A 20,843-nucleotide genomic window follows, 5' to 3' on the forward strand; every position below is an offset into this window, starting at 1 on the left:
AACATGGTGTGACAAAATAGATGCAACTAATGGGCTACAGAAAGATTTAATAGTCTGGAGTAAGTGGCAGACTTTTTCAGTAGGAGGCCAATATTTACCCTGAAAGAATGTCTTCGATTACTCCTTTGCAGAAGACAGTGACAAAGCATCTGAATGACTGCCCTTACTCAGACTACTCATGTATCAGTTTCTGATGAAGATCTATAGCTTGGAAGCCCAAACTTACAAAACTTCTTTCACACTGAAGTGAATGAAACTACAGTGACCTACCACATCTATATATCTGATCTATCTTATAGACCTAAGGAGCTATAAGATCTTGTTGAAGAATCTGATTTTAAACATCTGAAAGCAGAAACATGCCTGCCCTTACCTAAGTTGTGGAAACCAAGGAACACCTTGAAGCGCCTTTTCCAAGTCCTCACAATTACATCTCTCACATTTACATTTCTCACCCTGAATTGATAGAAAGTTCAAGATGTCTAGAAATGCTATCTGCCATTGCTGAAGGTGACTTCAGAGCTCTTCCACATCCTAGGCTTAAATGACTCTCAGAAACACAGGTGAAAAACAAGAGGACAAAGAACTACCTAGAGAGAAGATAAACGTGCCCCTTGGCATGCTCTAAAGCAGAAGGCATACCCAAGGCTTTTCACCAGGAAACATTCACAGCTGAAGCACAAGGTGCACAGCTCAGTATGACAATGCTGTGTCCAATACACAACCTGAAAAGTTAGGGAATACGGTCTCAAACCAGACTCATAGGCCTCTCTTGCCCAGCAACACAGTCTTTGCAGAATTTGCTGCTCTTCCCTACCATTTAAATCTACATTCATATATATGCTATTTTTTGTATGGATTGTTTTCCCGTGTATATGTTATATGTACATTTTATGTTCAAACATTAAAAGCATTATAAAGCAAAATATACTGATTGCAAATTCATAGTATGCTATACCATGTATACAAATTGCAGTGAGTTATCATACCCTAACTTACAAAACATCACACATGCAACTGATTACTTTCTCCCTTATTGTTAAACAATATATTAAGTTTCTAATGTAATAAACTCATGGAAGGAAACACTCCAAACATTTTTTTAAAGCAATCTTAGAAGTTAACAGAAAGTATGGGGTCATTTCCACAAATTAAAAAAGGCATCCAGAGAGACATTGGAGTAATTTTGAAATCAAAATAGTTTAGACTATGGAAGAACAAAAGGATTAAATTCATTTCTTAACTTCACCCTCAGGGGTAAATGCTGGATTTTCAAACTTTCAAGTAAAAATAGTTTCTGGAGAATAGAGAAAAGCTTTTTCAACTCATTTAGTGCTTCAATCAGCCTCTTCAAATAATACGCAAGAATTAACACATTAGAAAAATACTAGAACCTCAGGGAAACCAAGCTGGTTGTTAAATTGCATTTTATTTAGTAGAACTAGTTTCTCTCAGATTCATACCAACAAACATTTGAAAATAATGACGCCTGTACAGCTTGGTACCAAGCAGTATTAAGAAATGTGGCATTTTACTGTGACCAGCATTTGTAGTTAATTTAAGAGCTAGTTTAAACTAATGCAATCCAAAATACTATATAAATTTTCTGCATGCCAGCACAGCTTACAAGATGTGGTTTCAATAACATGGAAACCTCCTGGAGATAATGTAGAGCTTCCAAATTTCATGGCCCATCAAAAATCTACGTAATAATGAGGACAAAGTACATTATTAAGTTAAGACCAACTGCCAGCAGAGTCAGTAGGTTAGGCTGTTTCTCTAAAACCTACTCCCCTTTCTTATCTTAGTTAATAGCCTTTCAGGAGTTTGAGGACCCACATATGGAAAGAATAGAAAGAGGTTTATCTCCTTGGAAAGAAAGTAAGCACAGATATTTATCACACTTGCTTGGAAAATCTGATTAATTATTTTTCCATGGGCATCACTTCTTCTTAATTTAAGATCTTTTGTTATTAATATTTTATATAATCAAGGTGACCCTCTAATTCTGTTTTTTATTGTACTTGCCAAAATACTAAAACTGGTGGTCCAGGTTCAAGATGCCAATATCGCACAGAATGCAAGCCTGCACGTAACCAAGGCTGTTACAGCAAAACAAAATTCAGTAATTGTTATGTAAAAAACCAAATGGTCCCTTTTTTCTTTTTCTTTTTCTTTTTTAATATACAGTGCTCATTTAGAAAGTATAACAAAGCCCCTTGAGACAAGAGATTACCTGAGTAGATGAAAATCCCCCAAGGTGATTTCTTTGCTGACTTAACCATTTCATAATAGGGATCCCTTTTGCTAATCTGTCTTGATGAAAGTGCGAGAGCAGAGCATATGCTGCAAGTTCAATATCGATGGACCGTGGCTGCCATGAATCAGAAATTTCCGAAGCGGGTGTTATCCAGAAGCGAAATTCTCCTGCAAAAGGAACCAATAATAACCTCAGATCCACAGACTGAAGTCTTTGGACTTCTGGGAAAGACTTAAGGGAAATAATTAACTCTTACATATGGGATCGAGCAAGGTTCTTTAAAACTGTGTTAATGTTTAGGCATATGTCCCACAAAGGACTGACTTAAGCACTTCCTCAGCCATGGTGAATCTAGATACAAAAAAAGCTGGAGTCCAAATAGTCACTCCCATTGATTTCAGTGAACTTTACATTGATCCTTTTGTTGCCAGCCTGAAGTGCTCATGTAAAGGAGCCCTTGTGAAAAGGCCACCTTGTTGCTGGGGTGCTCCTTTCTCTTAGGGACTAGAGAAGGCACCTCAGGCAGCATGGCTGCTCACGAGGCTCATTCTTAAGTGAAGTCTTCCAAAAAAGTGACTTCCTCCCTTCTCAAAAGTGACTGTCCAAAAGGCCTAACTCAGTAAACATAGAGGAACACCCAAAAGGCTCCATTTCTAGGCTAGAACATGAATTCCTTTGGATTTTTCAAGAGGACAGTTACTATTTTGAACCAAAAACTTCCATTCGTTATACTCCATATAGTCTGCTCTTCCCCCAAAACAGGGAACAAAATTCGGTTGTGCTGAACTGGGAAGAGGTTAAACGTGATGAGATGATGGGTCCCTACAGAAAATGCAACACACCTCTGTATTGTCTTACAGAAAGTCCAATCCTTCAACTCTTCACTCCGATACTGATTTTAACTAATTGCCCCCCCACACCTTCCTGATCTATCCAAACTACTTTGGAATAGCTAACCCTATCCATCTCTCTTTAACCAGGCTGATCTTACAAGTGCACATAATAACATGGAAAAACTGACAAGTAATGTTCTTCAACAGCGCCATGGTACTCCCATTAGGAACACAGTAATTGAGACTGAAAGGCCTAGCTTTGTCGTGAATTGTCATAGAATCATAGAATCATAGAATCATTAAGGTTGGAAGAGACCTCCAAGATCATCGAGTCCAACCGTCAACCCAACAACACCATGCCCACTAAACCATGTCCCTAAGCGCCTCATCTACACGTCTTTTAAATACTTCCAGGGATGGTGACTCACCCCCCCCCCTGGGCAGCCTCTTCCAATGTTTAACCACTCTTTCAGTAAAGATATTTTTCCTCATGTCCAATGGCCGAAGTGCAGGACCTGGCACTTGGCCTTGTTGAATCTCATACAGTTGGCCTCGGCCCAACTGTCATTCATTTATGGACACTTTTCATTAAGGCTGTCTTGGAAGTTCTTAGTTTATTCTCTATATCATACTCAACACAGATTTGAATTCAGAAGAAGGATTCTCTTCATCTCTAATTCTATATGCAGCTGTAGATATATGATAGGTATTCTTAAATTCAACAAAAATCCATCTATACAACTGTGTAAGATAGTTGCGCAATACCTTGGTGTTCTGCCCTCTGGTTCAGTATATTCAGTGCTTCCTTTGCTTTTGTACTTTTCGCCGAAGACAACGCATATGTCACAAGTGCCAAAGTGTAATTATCCGAAATGCCTTCTTCTAATTTACCTTCTAGAAAGTTTGTAGCACTCTTGATGACATAAGCATGCTGGAAATGAAGATCATACTGAAGAATGTACAGTGAATAAAATATACATTGAAATATTATAATTTAAAAGAAAAATTTGTACAGAAACAGAAACATTACTATCACCAAACAACAACCAAGAAATACTGAAAATCTCTTTCAGAGTGACAGGCATGAACCTCAAAGGCAAACCTTTTGATCTGGCACTGTCTTTTATGAACGTGAGCAATCTCAATGAAATCAATTGGAATGACTTAACATCTCTAAGGATCGTTCCCCCCATAAATTTCTTTGCAAGTTCTTGGACTAAAGCCACGACAGTATGCTTGCTAAAAGCAACTGCCTTTAGATTTTGCAAAGCCACTTAAAATTGAAGGGCCTAACAACACAGCTTTGTATTGTCTCAGGTAGATAAGCCAAAGTACAGGGAAGTTTAACAAAATCAGGTTAAATTTTGTCTGTGTTCAGATGTCCCTCTATTTCCTTAAACTACCAAGTGTTTATGTATATGTCATACATACCAGGTAGTATGACAATTTATGAAGTGTTCCAGTAACTACGAATTCTATTTGTGAATTCCAATACCTGTTTATCTGGGGACCCTAGGAGGGATGACATGATGTAAGCTGTGAGAGCGACTGGATTATTGGTGCCTCCTTGAAGATCACTATGTAACACTTTCCCAGGCTCATGAAATTCTCCATTTAATTTCTGATGCCGGACAATCCATTTAGCTGTATCCATGAGTACATCTTGATCAATATCTATGAATGGACGAGCTTGAAGGAAACATCTTAATACAAAAGCTGATAACCTTGGGGAAAAGGTTAATCAAATATGACAAAATTAGCAACGTATTACAGCTTCTTCTGTTTAAGATGATGTAAGAATACTGTGATGCATAAGGTGTTCTACACACACCTCCCAAGCACAGAGGAAAATACATGCTTCACCCAGACAAGCAAGTAGACTAAGCTTAATCCACCAAAAAATGAAGCTATGTCCTTGTTCCTAAAGATCATCCCTTTTGCAGCTATTATGTTTCAAAAATAAATACAGAGTATGGACTCCAATTCTGCCAGCACGTTTATCTTTATTCAAATGTTGCTCTCCTGCCTTCTGCTGCTAGGCTAAAGTGGCAAAAATCATAGTTTACGAAGTAATGCAGTTATGAGTGTGACGTCAATTATCATGATTATCCCTGTAATTATATCATTGAAACAACCCTTGTTGTTTTATTCATTAATAATCCCGAGTTCTGCTTTGATTCCCTTCTTTGCCAAACATGCATTCATGTAACCTGTCACTGCACTATTTAAGTACCAGAGTTGCCAGTATAGATAAATTATCTTCATTTTCCAATCCATCAATACTGAGTCTAAGGCAAATCCTGCCGATGTCAATGAAAGATGCTCACTGACTCCAGAAGGAGTGACTCAATCAGTGGCACAGTAACTGGGATGGTTCTATTTAAAGTCAGCAGCATGTACTGAAATACGTAAGTATATTTAAACTAACTGAACATGGATTAGCTGAACAAAGTGCTGGAACTTGTCTCTGTTATCTATCTAGCCTCCACTACTATGGTCACTATGCTTCTTAGAGTGAATTCAGCACTGAAAAGGCTTTTTCAGCTGTATTTACAGTCTCAAAAAAAGGAGGTGTAAGAGAGGTAAGTAGGGCAAATTTTTATCACCAGTAACTCTGTTCACCCCTTAGGAAATGCCTCAGTCAGTCTTCTGCCTCCAGTATGGAGAGAACTGAAAATCTGTTTGAAGCAATGATATTCACATAGCCCTAAATGGTTTCAGTCAACTGCAAGAATAAGTCATTTAATTATGATTCTTCATTCCTTTGAGGAAAGCAACAGAAAAACTTTCAGACCAAGCTATTCCCCTGACTAAAATAATTCATCATTCATCTTTTGCAAAATTAAAAAGCCTTGCCCTAATAATGGTTTTGACAGCATGTTATCCAGCAGAATGACCTTAGAGTTGGCCTAAACACCTAATGAAAACCAGGCAGAAGGCTAATATGGCTGGAAATTTTTACCAGCTTCACAAAAAATTTTTAGTCGCAGGGAAAATATCTAAAATACTCAAATTCCACAGTGAATCTGGCAGAACTACTTACCATGTGCTCCCAGAGGGATCTTCATTTCCAAAGGCACTAAAAGAGCCATCATCCCTCTGGAAAAGCAGCTCTCTCTGGTAGCCTGAATTGGAAAAGCAGAGACAGGTATTGAACACTTTCCTCTCATGCGGGTTCCAGCACAAACTGTCTGCTGATGTGAAGCGAGGCACTTTCTAAGGCTGAGAAGGGCAGAACTTGGGCTCGTATTTCATAAAGAATCTCCTAAAAATGTAGGAACACACAAAACCGCACAGAAGATGATGAGAAAGCAGGCAGCAGTAACACGAAGGATCCATATACAAAAGCAGAAGGAGAAGCTCCTGCTCCCACTCATCTGCCACCCAAACATGACAGCGCGGTGCGGAGAGACATGCTCCCATATAACTCAGTGGCTCCAGGAGCACAGCAGCGAGTGCAGAGCAGAGTAGCAGCTATAGTTCAGTGCTTCGTCACTTTGGGGAGCTGGAGATGTGTGCCTACAGAAACGCTCTATCTTTCCAGCAGAAGGAAGGACAAGCAAAAATGAAGTATTTTCCAACTGGAAGGGCAAGAGTACAGCAAAGCTTCAAATGCTGCTGAAAAACAGACCCTTTCAGCAGCTTGCTTTTTCCAAAGCAAAGGACTAGCTATCAGAAAAAGCATGCTGGAAGAGGCTGTTCTGAAATGAGTGAAAAATTTCAAAAGACCTGAAGACCCTGAAATCCTGAGAAGGATCCATTTAAAAGGTATTTGAAGATTCTTCAGTATCCAGAACAAGTGCAGCTTTCTCCTGACTGCTGAACATCTGTAATAAAAGGGCCCCGAGGGCTCACTAGCTGCTCACGACCACCAGCAGCATCCTTACTCAATAGCTGACCAGTGCAGAACCAATGTTCGTTAATGTTGGAAATGAAGAGCTTCCTATGGTATGCTACTCACTGTAGTTTTTGATATCTAAAGCCTTCCTTCCCTTTCATTTTGCTTGCCATTTGTGTATCCAGAACAATAACCGTAACTATTTATAGCATTTCACAAGACATCTTTTCTTCTTTCCCCCACCTTGTCTTTTTCCTTGGCTTTACTATTTTGGCTATTATAATTAAGAAAGTATATTCATTAGTCTAACACCTGACAGATACAGACACAATACTGAATCAGCCAGGCAGAAGGAAAACCCTCAGTCAACCATCATTAAGTCCTACACAAATAAATGAATTTACAAATACATCCTGTGAGGTCCATCCAACTACAACTGTTCCCCTGCAAAATGTTCCTTGCTTTCACCGATAAAGGATTAATCACACGCTTACACACTATCCTGAATATAGATACACAGTCAGTGTTAATAACTGAGGAACAAATGGCCTGGTCCCTCAATCTAAGTTACAGTGTAAGATGAAATCCTAGTCAGGGTCTCTCTATAATAGAAGAGAGATAAAGATGTGAATCTGAACTGCTACAGTGTACCAGTGCACCCTCCCATATAAACTCTTACCCCAGTAACATCATGTTTAGTTTTTGTCTCTTTAGAAGAGTTTGAGATTGCAATTTCCACTTAAATATAGGGTGTTTATAATGTATTTAGCACAACAACAGTGGTTAATTACGTGATTAAAACTGGTGAAAAAAGAAGGAATGAGTTGCATTTTTCACCAAGGAAAGCAAAAGTCACTGTCAAAGTTTAAGCCTCAAAATAATGTGCTATGAGGAACATGAATATATGTATATATACAAATAGATTGCTTCCTCTTCAAAAGTATCTGACTGCAAGGCCTGAAAACTGAGGTCTTCTGCTTCTTTGCAGAACAGGCAATATACAGCAATAAGTATTATAATCACCACCCCGCTGGAAGTGTAAAAGCACTGAACTAAGACCAACAGCCTGCTTAACAAAGACTGCTGAGCAGGCCTTACACAGGCATAAATTTATCTCAGAATTTGTTAAGCTTGGGAGGGATCAGAAAGATGAGCAGAACCAGAGGGAGGATGGAGCTATCACTCAGCTATTTCCTACAGTTTGCTTCCTTTCTTCTCAACGCCAACTCCGTTGCAGTCACGCTAAAGTCTCCAAACGTGAGCGTATCTAACACGGGGAAGCCTGCAGAAATGCTGGAACAGGAGACCTGAGGGCTGTGAACCACCGTGTTTGTTCCAACGGACACTCAATCAGACACGAAAAACGATACTTCAAATGTCAACACATACAAGTGGAAAGGGAAGGAAAAGAAGGATCCTATTATGAAGATGTACACTAGTACTCCCAGAGGACTGGCTGGAACCCAAGAGATGTAGGAGGCTCGCTGAGCAAGGCTGAAAGAAGAGTGCATCAGGATGGGAAGGACTTCAGAAATATGTGAAAGACTAAAGGGTCTCACATTTCAAACAGCTTGGAAATACTGCTCGAACTCGTTGCTTGCTTTGGGTCTCGCACCAAAGTTTTCAGACCAACCAGGATTTTTTTTTTTCTGAAGAAGTGATTTCAAGATGGGATCTGTCATTCCCACAACTGAAGGAATTTTTTTAAAAGGCAACTTTTCTTTTACTTTGCCTTTGTTCTAGGTAAATAAAAACTGCTAAAAGAAAGATCATATAGCAGTCTTTGCTAGCGATATGATCGCTTTTTCTCACAAGCATTTAGTCTTATAATTAATTATATTTACTTCAGATTATGAGGTCACTTTTTCAAATATTTAGTGAATTCTGATATGCGAAATAAAGTCTGTTTTAAATTAAACTTCATGACAATCCTTTCAAAAACTGAGCTTATAAAAGTTACATCTCAAACTAAAGATAAATTTCAACTTTAAGATTACATTTTTAAAAAATCAGTGCAACAACTGAAATCAATTAATTTTTAAAATAAAGCAAAAAAACAGAATTTTTTTAGATTGTGATTCTTTTCTACCTTAAGGTTACAAATATTTCAGCATACTTACTGTTTTGGCTACTACAGTGTTAAAAACACGTACCTAAATTCAAAGCCCCAGGAACAAGTTAAGTAACTCAACGCTTTGTGTAAAAGTGACATTTAATCCTATAATTTTCACTTGCTTTGAAATATATTTAATAAATCTGTGTCCTGCTTTCAGCTGGGATAGAGTTAATTTTCTTCCTAGTAGCTGGTACAGTGCTGTGTTTTGGATTTAGGATGAGCACAAAGTTGATAACACACCGATGTTTTAGTTGTTGCTAGGTAGTGTTTACACTAGTCAAGGACTTTTCAGCTTCCCATGCTCTACCGACTGAGAAGGCTGGAGGTGCACAAGAAGCTGGGAGGGGGCACAGCCAGGACAGCTGACCCAAACTGACCAAAGGGATATTCCATACTGTATGACGTCATGTTCAGTACATAAACTGGGGGAAATCTGGCCAGGGGCCGCTGCTCGGGGACTGGCTGGGCATCGGTCAGCAGGTGGTGAGCAACTGCACTGTGCATCACTTGCTTTGTACATTATTATTATTATTATTTTATTCTATTTCAATTATTAAACTGTTTTTATCTCAACCCACGAGTTTTCTCACTTTTACAAAAAACTTCCGATTCTCTCCCCCATTCCACCAGGGGGTGGGAGGAGTGAGCGAGCGGCTGTGTGGTGCTCAGTTGCCGACTGAGGTTAAACTGCGACAATCTGTTACTGGAAAACTTCAGAAAATTATGGTAGCAAAACTCAGGCTTCAAAGAGTGGAAGATTGCTTACAAACTTTGGAGTAGCTGTTTACATAACACATCTCTTCCCCCCCACCTTACTTTTCAACTAAACTGTGTAGTAGGAAGGGTTTAAAAAATCATTTAACTGCTTTTGACAGAAAATTGGGATCTTGATGAAAGAAAAATTTATTTTGAGCTGTGTCTTTTCCAAGTGAAATGTCAACAACTTATAAAAAAAACAAACACAAAAAAAAAAATCAAAGACTTACAGAGAGTAAACAAAATCTGAAAAGGTCATCATGGTGCCTTAGTAGGGGTGTAGCTCACATGAGGATGGTCTCATTCCTCTCTGTGAACCAGGCTCTCAGCATGCAGAGTGACATGTGGCAAGCATGGTACATCACAGTTAGACACTGTCTGATCCAAAACGCACAGAGAAGCATGGTGCAACTATGTTCTCCACACTTTGTGATGCCCTGGAGTATTTCCCAATTAAAATATACAACAATTTCCAGCTACAATTTTCCAGCACAGAGTTCACTTCTGACCAAGTCTAAAACTTGGGTGGGCAAAAGCCAGCCACCAGAGCAAACACCACTCCTTGAGCTCTACAAGGACATGGCAGGATAGGGATGGTGTCACTGAAGACAGATACACACGTGGGATGAATATGGTTCACTCTGCCCACTGACTAACTTTCAACCTCTGTGCCTCAAGCAAAGGTCAGAAATGTTCGCTCACACATGGTTTTATCAAAGGGTAAGTAACAACCACCTAAGAAATCTATATGAATTACCTTCTAAAATGCATTTTTCATCTGAGAAAAAAGTAACTACATAAAAACATGTTTGTTCTGAGAAAACTTGCCCTTGTAAACAAAATCATTTGCTCTTCAATTCTGTCAGCCCAGAAGAAAGAGGAAAAGAAAGAGAAGATAGGCCTTTCTTCCAGTTCTCCTGACACCAACAGAGCAGTATTTCAAATACCAAATGCACAATCACAGATATGTTTTTACTAGTAAGAGTTCTTAAAACTCTAACATCTTTCTTTTAAGCATACAGACCTTTTCTCATAAATGATACAGCTTTTGATTTAATATCCTCTCTCAGCTGCCTGGTTTTAGTCAGGTATTGCAAAACATAAACATTTGGAGCAAAATTGATCATATTCTGTTCACCACAGCCGTAAGGCATCTTAATCAATGATGACAAGCCATTGATAGAAGGCCCAAGTAAATCACCTGAAAGATAAAATTTAATGAAAATAGATTAAAGCTTATTGCAAATAAAAGCATACCTCACACATAAAGGGTGGTATCATCTAAACTGGGAGAAAATACGATACATTAGGAACATTTGTACTAAACACCACTAACCAGGCAGAAAAGAGACTTCATCTTCTGATCAACTTTGTGCCCACTGACCTGTCTCCCCACAGACCTTTCCAACTACAGAGTAATTTCAAACAGCCACCATTAAAAAAAAAAAAAAAGATGCAAAAGATATTTAATCCAGGAAAATGTTTCAGTAATGGTACATATTTGAAACTTCCTGTATTTCTTCTCTCACCCACAGTTATCAAAGCCTAGGTGTCACAAGAAACAACAGCCAGGTTTTAGGTTTTATTCTGCAGACAAGCAGAATTAAAACAGGATACTAGCAAACTTTGCAGGACCTTCCTTATTAAAATGCGACTCCCTCTATAACTCTGAAAATGGATAGTCAATACCATAATATCGTAAAATAAATAAATTAAAGGAATAACACACTCCACCCATAAGGACTTCCTATGCTTAGTCTAATGCATGATGGTAAATTATTTTGAATTAATTATTCATCCTATTAATATAGCAATTAAATAAAAATTAATGCAGTTCCCTAAAAACCTATAAAGCAATAGCCATACTGGGCAAAATCTTATAAGGGTCCTTCAGCAGGGGCTCTGAGAGAAGCTCTGGAAAATCCTGCTAGGGTAGCTCAGGTTATTACACACCAGCCTCCCTGCTCTACTTGACAGAGTTTACTACTTCTAGTTACTACCGGCAACTGCTCTGTTCTTCAAAAACCACTTATGCCTGCAGTGCCGAAGATGCCAGGAGCTACATCATGGACACATAGATCTTAGATACTGAGTTCAACAAAAGCCCAGCAGGCATAAAACTATTTTTAAAAAAAATACATCTGACCAGTAAATAATAAAGACGGAAACAGAATAAGATAATCCTTACCAATAGCAGCGACCTGCACTCTCTCACTGCCACTTACAACATCAGAAGGAAAAGTGAAACCCAAAGTTTTTGACACTGCTTGTGGTTTATTCCCAGTCAAATCCAAAAGGACTGTCTGAGAATATGTCTGTTCCAATCCTTCAGCCTGTCAAAATAAAGACAGGATTATTATAATCTCCAACACTGTTGCTTTTAGGACAGGATGTGTATGCTTACTGTACTGAGGGATCTAAAACACTGTCAGGTATTTTGTGCTGCTTGCTAACACACCAAGAACCTGAGCTATTGGCCTGTCTAAACAGACACAGAAATGTTTTTCTTATAAAGACCTACCTCCACTATTTGCTTCTCGAGACCACGTGTCGATTACAAATTACACCCACAAAGTCAGTAAGAGCATCTCTGATTCCAGTGAGCTCCATGCCAAGCACGGAGCTCCACAGCCAAGAAAATGCCAAGACCGGAGGTGGTACCTTTTCTGCTGTCTGCAATCCTACAGCCTGTTATACAAGGAGGACTTGAACTGAAGTTAGGTACATGACCATAAAGGTTTTGTTTCCCCATGCATGCAAAATCCCTTGAGAAAAATTGCCCTTGAAGCAGAGAAAAAAAATGGGTTTCTTTCCTCAGCTTACGCCTTAGTCTAACAGGCTTTTATGCAGGATAGTGGTTTTAAGCAGTCTAAGGAGAGACTGAGAGAGCTGGCCCTGTTCAGCCTGGAGAAGAGAAGGCTCAGGGGGATCTCAACAATGTGTATAAATACCTGAAATGTGTAAAGAAGTTGGAGCTAGGCTCTTCTCAGTGGTGTCCAACAGCAGAATAGGACGCAATGCACACAAATTGAAATAAAGGGATTTCCTTTTAAACATAAAAAAATACTTTTTTAACTGTGAGGGTGTTCAAACACTGGAATAAACTGCCTGGAGAGGCTGTGAAGTCCCTGTCCTTGGGGATATTAAAAACCTGACTGTACATGGTTCTGAGCATCCTGCTGTAGTCGATCCTGCTCTGAGCAGGAAGGTTGGACTACTCCCTTCCAACCTCAACCATTCTCCAATCCTATGATCTTAAGCATTTATTTTAGGATGAGAGTAACAAATGTCTACCACCTTCCACTGAAATGGAGCCTTACGTGAATCAGACTTAGATGTCCAAAGTTAGGCATGTCTTATCAGTTTCTGGTTTATCAGAAAGTCTGGGAGCTAAATTTCCACCACTAGCAAAATACAGAAATGTTCATATAAAATAGGCTTTGAACTAAAGTCAGGTGTATGGCAAAATTGATTGCACTTATCCATAACACAGCTATTTGGTCCACTCTCCACAGATTATTAAGGTAGCTGTAGCACCAGGGGTTCACTGATGCACAAATAGCTTTCACCTTGCTTTTGGAAGCATTTGACACACTATCTGTTGTAGAACAGATCTACATGTTCATTCCTGGAAGGGGAGCTAAAGAATTTTAAAGGAGAAATTATTTTAAAAGAAGTGTTTTCTACCTAAAGCCACCTGACCCAAAACCAACCTTACAGAGCAAGAGGCAGACAAGTAAATTAGTTTGCCTTTTTGCTGCACTCTGTTGTCTATTTTAGGGAACAATTTATTTCAAGAACAAGCCAAGCTGCAGACTGTTTACCTTTACTAAAACTTTCTGCATGATAGCATCAGAAGCAGCAGATGATATTGCTGTCACTTTGATGGGAATCTCTCCCAGCTGTTTCGGCTTGATTGGGAATTGAACAGTTTTCCCATCTTCACTTGGTACAGATATAGACTGTTGATTTTCTGTAGCATTTATTTCATTGGATGTTAGAATAATTTCAAAAGCATCATTCACATCCAGGATCACAGTAACCTGTAAATACAGTAACATTTGCAATACAAAATGTTAATTTTGAAAAACTGCTTTCATATGCTGCCACTTTTTTTTTGTATAGAGAAATAGCGTTACGGTCCGTCCACTGAAGAAAATATTAAAGTTCTCACAAGAGAAAGATGTGGTCTCCACTGGTGATGAAAACCTGCAGTGTCTAGTAACATTCAAGTACAAAGACAGTTGTTTTACCTCAGCTTCTTCTTTCAAATAATTAAAGATGTTCACTTCCAAAATGAACTGCTCTCCTCTGATGACAGAGTATGGAAGGTTCAGGAAAATGAAGAAAGGTTGAAAAGCTTCCAGCTGCAAAACAAAATCAACAGTGAACCCCTACAATCAGACACTAGCAAGAAAATGACTGTACAATTTGTCTCCTGATCACTTTTAAATTCAGACGACAGAGTATGTTCACTTGTACTCTACAGTTAACAAAATGTATTACTGCAGGGCTGAAGCAGAAGCCAAAGATGCTTCTGGTCGTTAACACCTTTGTGGGAATGCAGCGGCGCCATTCAGATGAAAGCTGCTGACAGCTTTGACAGGGCAAGTTCCAACAGAGGCACCTGAATTGGGACTAAGAGTCTATCATCTGGCAAGTTTGGAAGCTGTGATCTGTCCTGAGATCTCATTAAGGTAACTGTGAACTGTTTTGAGTGCACAAGAAATGGATGATTAAGAATCTGTCAGTTGCCCTATCTCCATGTCAGTACAGAAACACATGTTGGAATGCAAAATAACTACCTCTCCCAAACTCTGTAATTCACCAACATCTTAGAATTATGTGTTATTTTGTGAGATTAATCTTGGCATAAGTTCTTTTGTTATATTTCTAAAAATACATCTTTTCTTAATTAAAAGAAAAACTGCAGAAATATACCAGCAAGCAGTTACTTTTATCTGTGAACAGAGGTTTTTGGATGAAGTCTTGGCTCTAAGAAGTCAGTGGTAAGCTCTCATCAAGCTGAATGAGATCAAAATTTCACTGTTTATGAACATCTGTACAATAAGAATGGCTGAAGCATGATATCCTTTATTATTGAAATGTCAACTAAAAATGGTTTTAATTTGGTTTTCATTAAAAAAATTCTTCCAAGTGTTTTGAGTTTCAGATCCAAAAACCCCTCAGCTTTCTTTTTAGCTAGCAAATATTCCAATGTTTTCTTTTTAAAACTTTGCAAAGTTGTTTGCTAAAGCTTTCAGTTTCAAAAACTTCTTTAGATATTAGAGAAGTTCTGATGGAGAATTTTTGGTTAGCTCTTAGTTGACGTTTTCCCTATGTACCTATTTTCTTTGTCTTTTTTGTTTTGCTTGTCTGTAAAACTCTTGTAATACTGAAGTTTTACACTCAGGAGTCATAGAATCATAGAATAGTTTGGGTTGGAAGGGACCTCTAAAGGTCATCTAGTCCAACCCCCCTGCCGTGGGCAGGGACATCTTCAATGAGGTTGCTTAGAGCCCCGTCCAACCTGACCTTGAAGGTTTCCAGGGATGGGGCATCCACCACCTCTCTGGGCAACCTGTGACAGGGCTTCACCACCCTCAGCGTAAAAAATTTCTTCCTTAGATCTAGTCTCAATCTACCCCCCTTTAGTTTAAAGCCATTCCCCCTTGTCCTGTCTCAACAGGCCCTGATAAAAAGTCTGCTGCCATCTTTTTTAGAAGCCCCCTTTAAGTACTGATAGGCTGCAATAAGGTCTCCCCAAAGCCGCCTCTTCTCCAGGCTGAACAACCCCAACTCTCTCAGCCTTTCTTCAAAGGAGAGGTGTTCCAGCCCCCTGATCATTTTCGTGGCCCTCTTCTGGACCCGCTCCAACAGGTCCATGTCTTTCTTATGCTGAATATTCTGGTATATTACAATAAAATACAATAGGGTAAAATTATCGACACTGTGTAGTAGAAGTCAAATAAAAACAAGATACAAAGCATTAAATGACATTAAGCATGCAGATGTCACTTATTTATTTCCCCATTACAGTTTTCAGGCATTTCTTTTATTTGCCTCTCTGTATGGTACTGATTAACATGTTTAAGCCATATGGAACTCTAAGCGCAATATAAACATCCCAACAAGGGTGAAGTACTGAACAGTGCATGTGGGTGATTATAGTTAAATAATAATCTCAACATCTGTTCTACTTGCAGCCTTCTCAAATTTGAGGATGAGAGGCCAAGTATATATTTTCATACAGTCTGAACCAGGAAACTATTCCTCTTTCTGTCCCATCTCTGCCAAGCCGAGTGAAAGAAATGAGAATCATGATTCCAGTCTCAAAGGAACCTTAGCCACAAAATCCAGATTGGGCTCCAAATTCTGTGGTGGAGTTATGATCAGGATGTTCAAAGCCCATGTTCTGTGTCTCGTGCAGCAGCCAGCTATGAAATCTGGATGTGGATCTCGGTTTGGATGCCAAAAGTTGCCCCTCCCCAAGAATTTGAGGGCATGAGAACCTAAAGAGATAAATGGCTGTCTCCAAGCTATGCTTGCACTAGTGCTGGCATCGAGCTGGAAATCTATGGCCCAGTACTGCACAGTTTCAACCTTTCTCACCTTAGGCACTTAAGTGGAGTTGTCTCAATTAGGAACATAGTTTCTCTAGGATCTTTACATAATGAATGGAAGGAGATAACTACCTTCAGAGGATTATTCAACATATACAAAATACTAGCTAAATGAGACTTCAAAAAGCAATTCCTATTTTAAACAGGCTAAATAACTCTAAGTAGCTATTTCCATGAATACAGAGTGAGCCTAGGACAACTGCACTTGTACATTGCGAATCTCAGCTTAGAGATCTAACCTGAGGAGTGCTGAATTTAGCTTAAGTTGTTTAACTCTTTGAACACTTGGAAGCACAAAAAGAGCCTCAGGAGACAGGAACTTGGCAGCAAGAAGCACCTCATCCCACTGCTGGCTCTCAGTGTCCAGTCTGCTCCTCAAGCTAAGTCACCCAAAAAGTAGCACCTATGTTTAGTCCAAGACTGGTTTTGACAGATAAATGAAAGCGAGGCCAGAATTTAGTCTTTAAGCAATTCTCCCATCCTCCCTCCTGGGGTAAGTGTTAGTAAGGAGCAGCGCAGTGGCATGATCTTTCCCGCAGACAACACGCCTCTCCCATCCCAGCCACCTCTTCCCAGCTAGCCTGTGCAAACCTCCCTGCATGCACTATCGACTCATGGAAAGCCCTCTTGGCACAGCCAAGAAAACATCGAAACACGCTGTCCTTAGGCAGTCATTCCCCCTTTCGACATATGAAAATTCTGAAGTGGGCACATCCTGAAAGTGCTCTAACAGAACAACTGCTCCAAAAGAAATAGGCAGCCAAGTATCTGTGTAATGTCTGAGATATTTATATGAGCAGGAAGGGAAGGCAGATACCGTATCACATCTGTCTCCAGTGATGATCTTTTCTTTACAGTTTGAATACACGTGGCCTCTCAATCACTTTATTAGCATAAGGAGACAGCTACTGTTAGAAATAAAATACAGCTTCCAGTAATAACCTACAGTGTTACCAGCATTTAAAGGAGAACTGTCTAGTGCCATGGTACCTCCACTGGAGCAGTCGTGACTCCAAGCCCACTGTTTTCAGACATCACAAAAGCACTGGCTACCCAGGATGTGATGGTATCAGGTACAATGACTTCCATTGTGGTGTCTGTGTCAGATCTGATGGCAGAAGGGGAGAGGAGACTTTCAAAAGTATCCATTTACAGACACCAGTAAGTGAAAACGAATGTTTAAAATGCATCAAAAATTAAGTCCAAACTCTTGGCAGGAAAAGCTGCTGATTATCTGTTTTTCTTTTCCTAATCGTTCAGAAATACTTGTGATGAGATCAAAATGATTGAAAAAATTTAAATTATTTTAAATTGCATGAATTGAAGGTAATTACATTGAATCACATTACATGTAATCAACTTTTACCGATCCTTTAAAACAATCCCAGATGACAGTTGCTTCCCGAACTTCTCAGCTGTGGAAGAATACAAGATTTGTGCTTCACAACACAGGTCAGATTTCACCATCATTTGACAGTTTGAACTGTTCATTGAATTAGGTGCAGACAGGAACAGATTTCCCTTTCTGGGCTAATCACCATCTTCTCATGTACTGTAAAGAAAAATACTGGGTCTCCCTGTCTGTTATTATCTCACCGTCTGTAAAAGGAAGGGAGTTTCTTTTGTCTCCAGGATTTTTATGGTTTCTATTGAAACTACAAGGCCTTCAGTCAGGCATTGTCCTATTTTGCGCAGTTGTACAACGCCTCATTTGGTGGGTCTCCGATCTCACTTGTGGCCTCTAGGTGGTAGTAGAATATAAGTAATACTACATTTTTAAGCAGTGTTCTTCAGCACCAGTGCAGAATGCTACTAAAACCTACAAAGTAACAACGCAAAGTGTAAATCAGTTTCCATTTGCTTCTAATCTCATACCTAGTTTTAGTGTCGATCCAAAGCCAAGTTTCTGGAAAATGTGTCCTCACATAGAGATTGCTGAAATCAGGAGGTCCATTTTTAGATAGCGACATATCATCACCGAAACCATCCTCTATGGGTATCATTCCACCATCTACAAAATAAAAAATATTGTCCTACCTACAAATATCTAGGTTTAAGAAAAATCAAATTAATACAGTTAAGAAAAGTCAAATTAATACAGTGTTTGAAGTATAATCTATAGCTTTGTTACATATGGTAACACTACTCCGTGACATTAGGAACTATTTTTTTTCTTGCTTGTTTTTCCTAAGGAAAAAGAAGTTTCATACAAATTTAAATTTCTAGATGGCCTTTCTGAACTGCTTATGGAACTGGTGTAATATGGCTACACATGACAAACCACTGCAACATGTATCAACTGGAACTGCAAATTAAAACTCCATTCACCCTCAGGCCTTTAAGGGGTAGTGTCACTCAGGACAGCAGCAAAAAGGAAGTTTTTAAAGTACTAGTTATATGCATTTTGTATGTCTTGAACATTGGAAATGCTAATGGTTTGCAAGGCTGGATGCAGCCTGTATGCAGTACAGCAAGAAGACCTAATAGGGGCCCTAACCTATGGACCTCTTTCCTCATTCAGTAAATAAGATTTGGCTACATTTATTTTTATTACTTACAAAGAAAATGTTCCTTATCCTCCTCAAGAATTGCATCAGTTGATACCCAAAGGCTGCATTTCTGGATAAAATTTATACAGTATATCTCAATACAGGACATTCAGGACATCAACAGTGCTTATATATTTTCTTTTTCTTTTCTTTCTTTTTAAGAAAATAAAGTCATCATAATAAAGCAATCATAGAAGTAAAGCAAGTAATATACAGAAACCAACAAAACTGAGATAATCTCAATCTGAATATTGCCTTAATGACTGAAAACTTTTCAAAGGGAAGACAATATCAAGCGTAAAGCAATACATATTTATGAAAGTACAAGCATATTTATTTGCATTCAGAGTATTTATGTATTGATAAATTTCACAATTCAAAACCCATATAAGCCATGAAAACAGTACATTGTCTACAGTCCCAAACTTTAAAAAGGGCATTTTCTTCTAGCAAGTGATCTGCAAATCACTAAGCAGTAAAAAAACCCAGCTCAGAATTGAAAAAAAAAAAAAAAAAGTACCTGAAAGACACCAAAAGAACCTCTGACCAGGGGGAAATACTGCACTGTGCTGTATAAATTGAGCTCATGGAAGACCTAAGACAAGAAAAACAAAAGCACCCAAAGAGTGAATGTAAACTCACATTTTTCAGAACTTTCACTGTTGTAGATGCTAATTCATACAGCTGTACCTCAAGCAACAGCTCGCTTAGCTCTCATCAAAGAGAAAAGAATCCGTGACAGGATGAAGGGGATTAGGCTGCAATGGTTTCATGATTAATGGAAGAGTGTCCAAGACTATATAAGCCTAAAATAGGAGCCTACAGCCCACTGATATTCTATGGCACTTAGCCTATGTTATTTGATATAATTTAGGAATTATGTATATTGTCAGCGCTTTCAAATTGTTGATGCACTAGAGCTTCTGCAAGTAAAGGGAATTCAAAAAGGTGAATAATTTATTCTGCTCTTCAAAAAAGAAAATTCTTTCTTTGTTTTATATTAGTGATTTTAAAGAGCACGAAGCACAAATCATTAGGGAGTTTTTCTGACTTTTTTGTCTTTCCCGAAAGAAGCAATTGCCAAGTGTTAACTGAGCAGTTTATCTAATGGAAGAACAGTAAAGTATTAATTGGAATTAGAAATACTGGGGATATTACCTTGTAAGCCTTACAGTCTTTTCCCCTCCTGTTGATAAACTACTTGCAGAAGTAAAAAATATTTGCATAAGGACTAAAAATCCTGTCCAAAGAACATTATTCATTCAGCATATAAACTGTAACATTTCCATAAACATACACCTCTCATACACACAAGAATGAAAACCTTTTTTCCCATTTACTTACAGAATCTTCTGTTATGTCACTACTTTCTCCTAGAAGCTTTGTACTTTTATCAACAACTGCAAGTCCAATTACTGATCCTGGTTCTGTTGTACTGATTTTAAGGGAGACTTTCTCAGATGGCTTGACCTTATCTTTGCTCCAAGAGATTTTAATCTAGAAAAAAGTAAAAAACAACACTGGTTTAAATTATATTTACAATTACCTATTACAGCCACTAACAACTCTGGGGAAGCATTTTCTTAGCTTAATTGGCTATAATTAAGACTCTGGATTTGCTTTTCCTAGGACCTTTGGGAAAATACTACAGCATTCATTTTGCTCTCTTGCTCTCCTAGCTCATTGGTTCCTTGGACTGGTAGGAAGTCAGCATCAGGATCCACTGCCATTTCAACCAGCTCTTAGTATACAAGCAGCAATCTCTTGAGCCACAAGGATACACCAGTTTCTACAGCTGAGGGCCGTAAAAGAAACACATTCGCTGTTTATCAATGCACAACACAGCATATTTATTTATATTTAGGGAA

General features: G+C 38.7%; 1 protein-coding gene across 1 annotated transcript in view; it reads right to left on the reverse strand.

Moving 5' to 3' along the window:
• Positions 1–20,843, reverse strand: part of CD109 (CD109 molecule) — an 84,583-nt gene that overhangs the window by 16,824 nt on the left and 46,916 nt on the right. The window contains exons 15-27 of the mRNA XM_009333238.1: positions 20,320–20,472; positions 19,496–19,570; positions 18,985–19,045; positions 18,302–18,437; positions 17,417–17,534; positions 14,057–14,170; positions 13,628–13,846; positions 11,992–12,136; positions 10,828–11,004; positions 6,137–6,218; positions 4,589–4,817; positions 3,859–4,024; positions 2,237–2,427 (exon numbers count right to left, since the gene is read on the reverse strand). Of these exons, the coding sequence (XP_009331513.1) occupies positions 2,237–2,427; positions 3,859–4,024; positions 4,589–4,817; positions 6,137–6,218; positions 10,828–11,004; positions 11,992–12,136; positions 13,628–13,846; positions 14,057–14,170; positions 17,417–17,534; positions 18,302–18,437; positions 18,985–19,045; positions 19,496–19,570; positions 20,320–20,472 (1,866 nt within the window). The remainder of the gene's footprint in view (positions 1–2,236; positions 2,428–3,858; positions 4,025–4,588; positions 4,818–6,136; positions 6,219–10,827; positions 11,005–11,991; positions 12,137–13,627; positions 13,847–14,056; positions 14,171–17,416; positions 17,535–18,301; positions 18,438–18,984; positions 19,046–19,495; positions 19,571–20,319; positions 20,473–20,843) is intronic.

The sequence above is a fragment of the Pygoscelis adeliae genome, unplaced genomic scaffold (assembly GCF_000699105.1).
Source record: "Pygoscelis adeliae isolate BGI_AS28 unplaced genomic scaffold, ASM69910v1 Scaffold57, whole genome shotgun sequence".
Classification (NCBI taxonomy): domain Eukaryota; kingdom Metazoa; phylum Chordata; class Aves; order Sphenisciformes; family Spheniscidae; genus Pygoscelis; species Pygoscelis adeliae.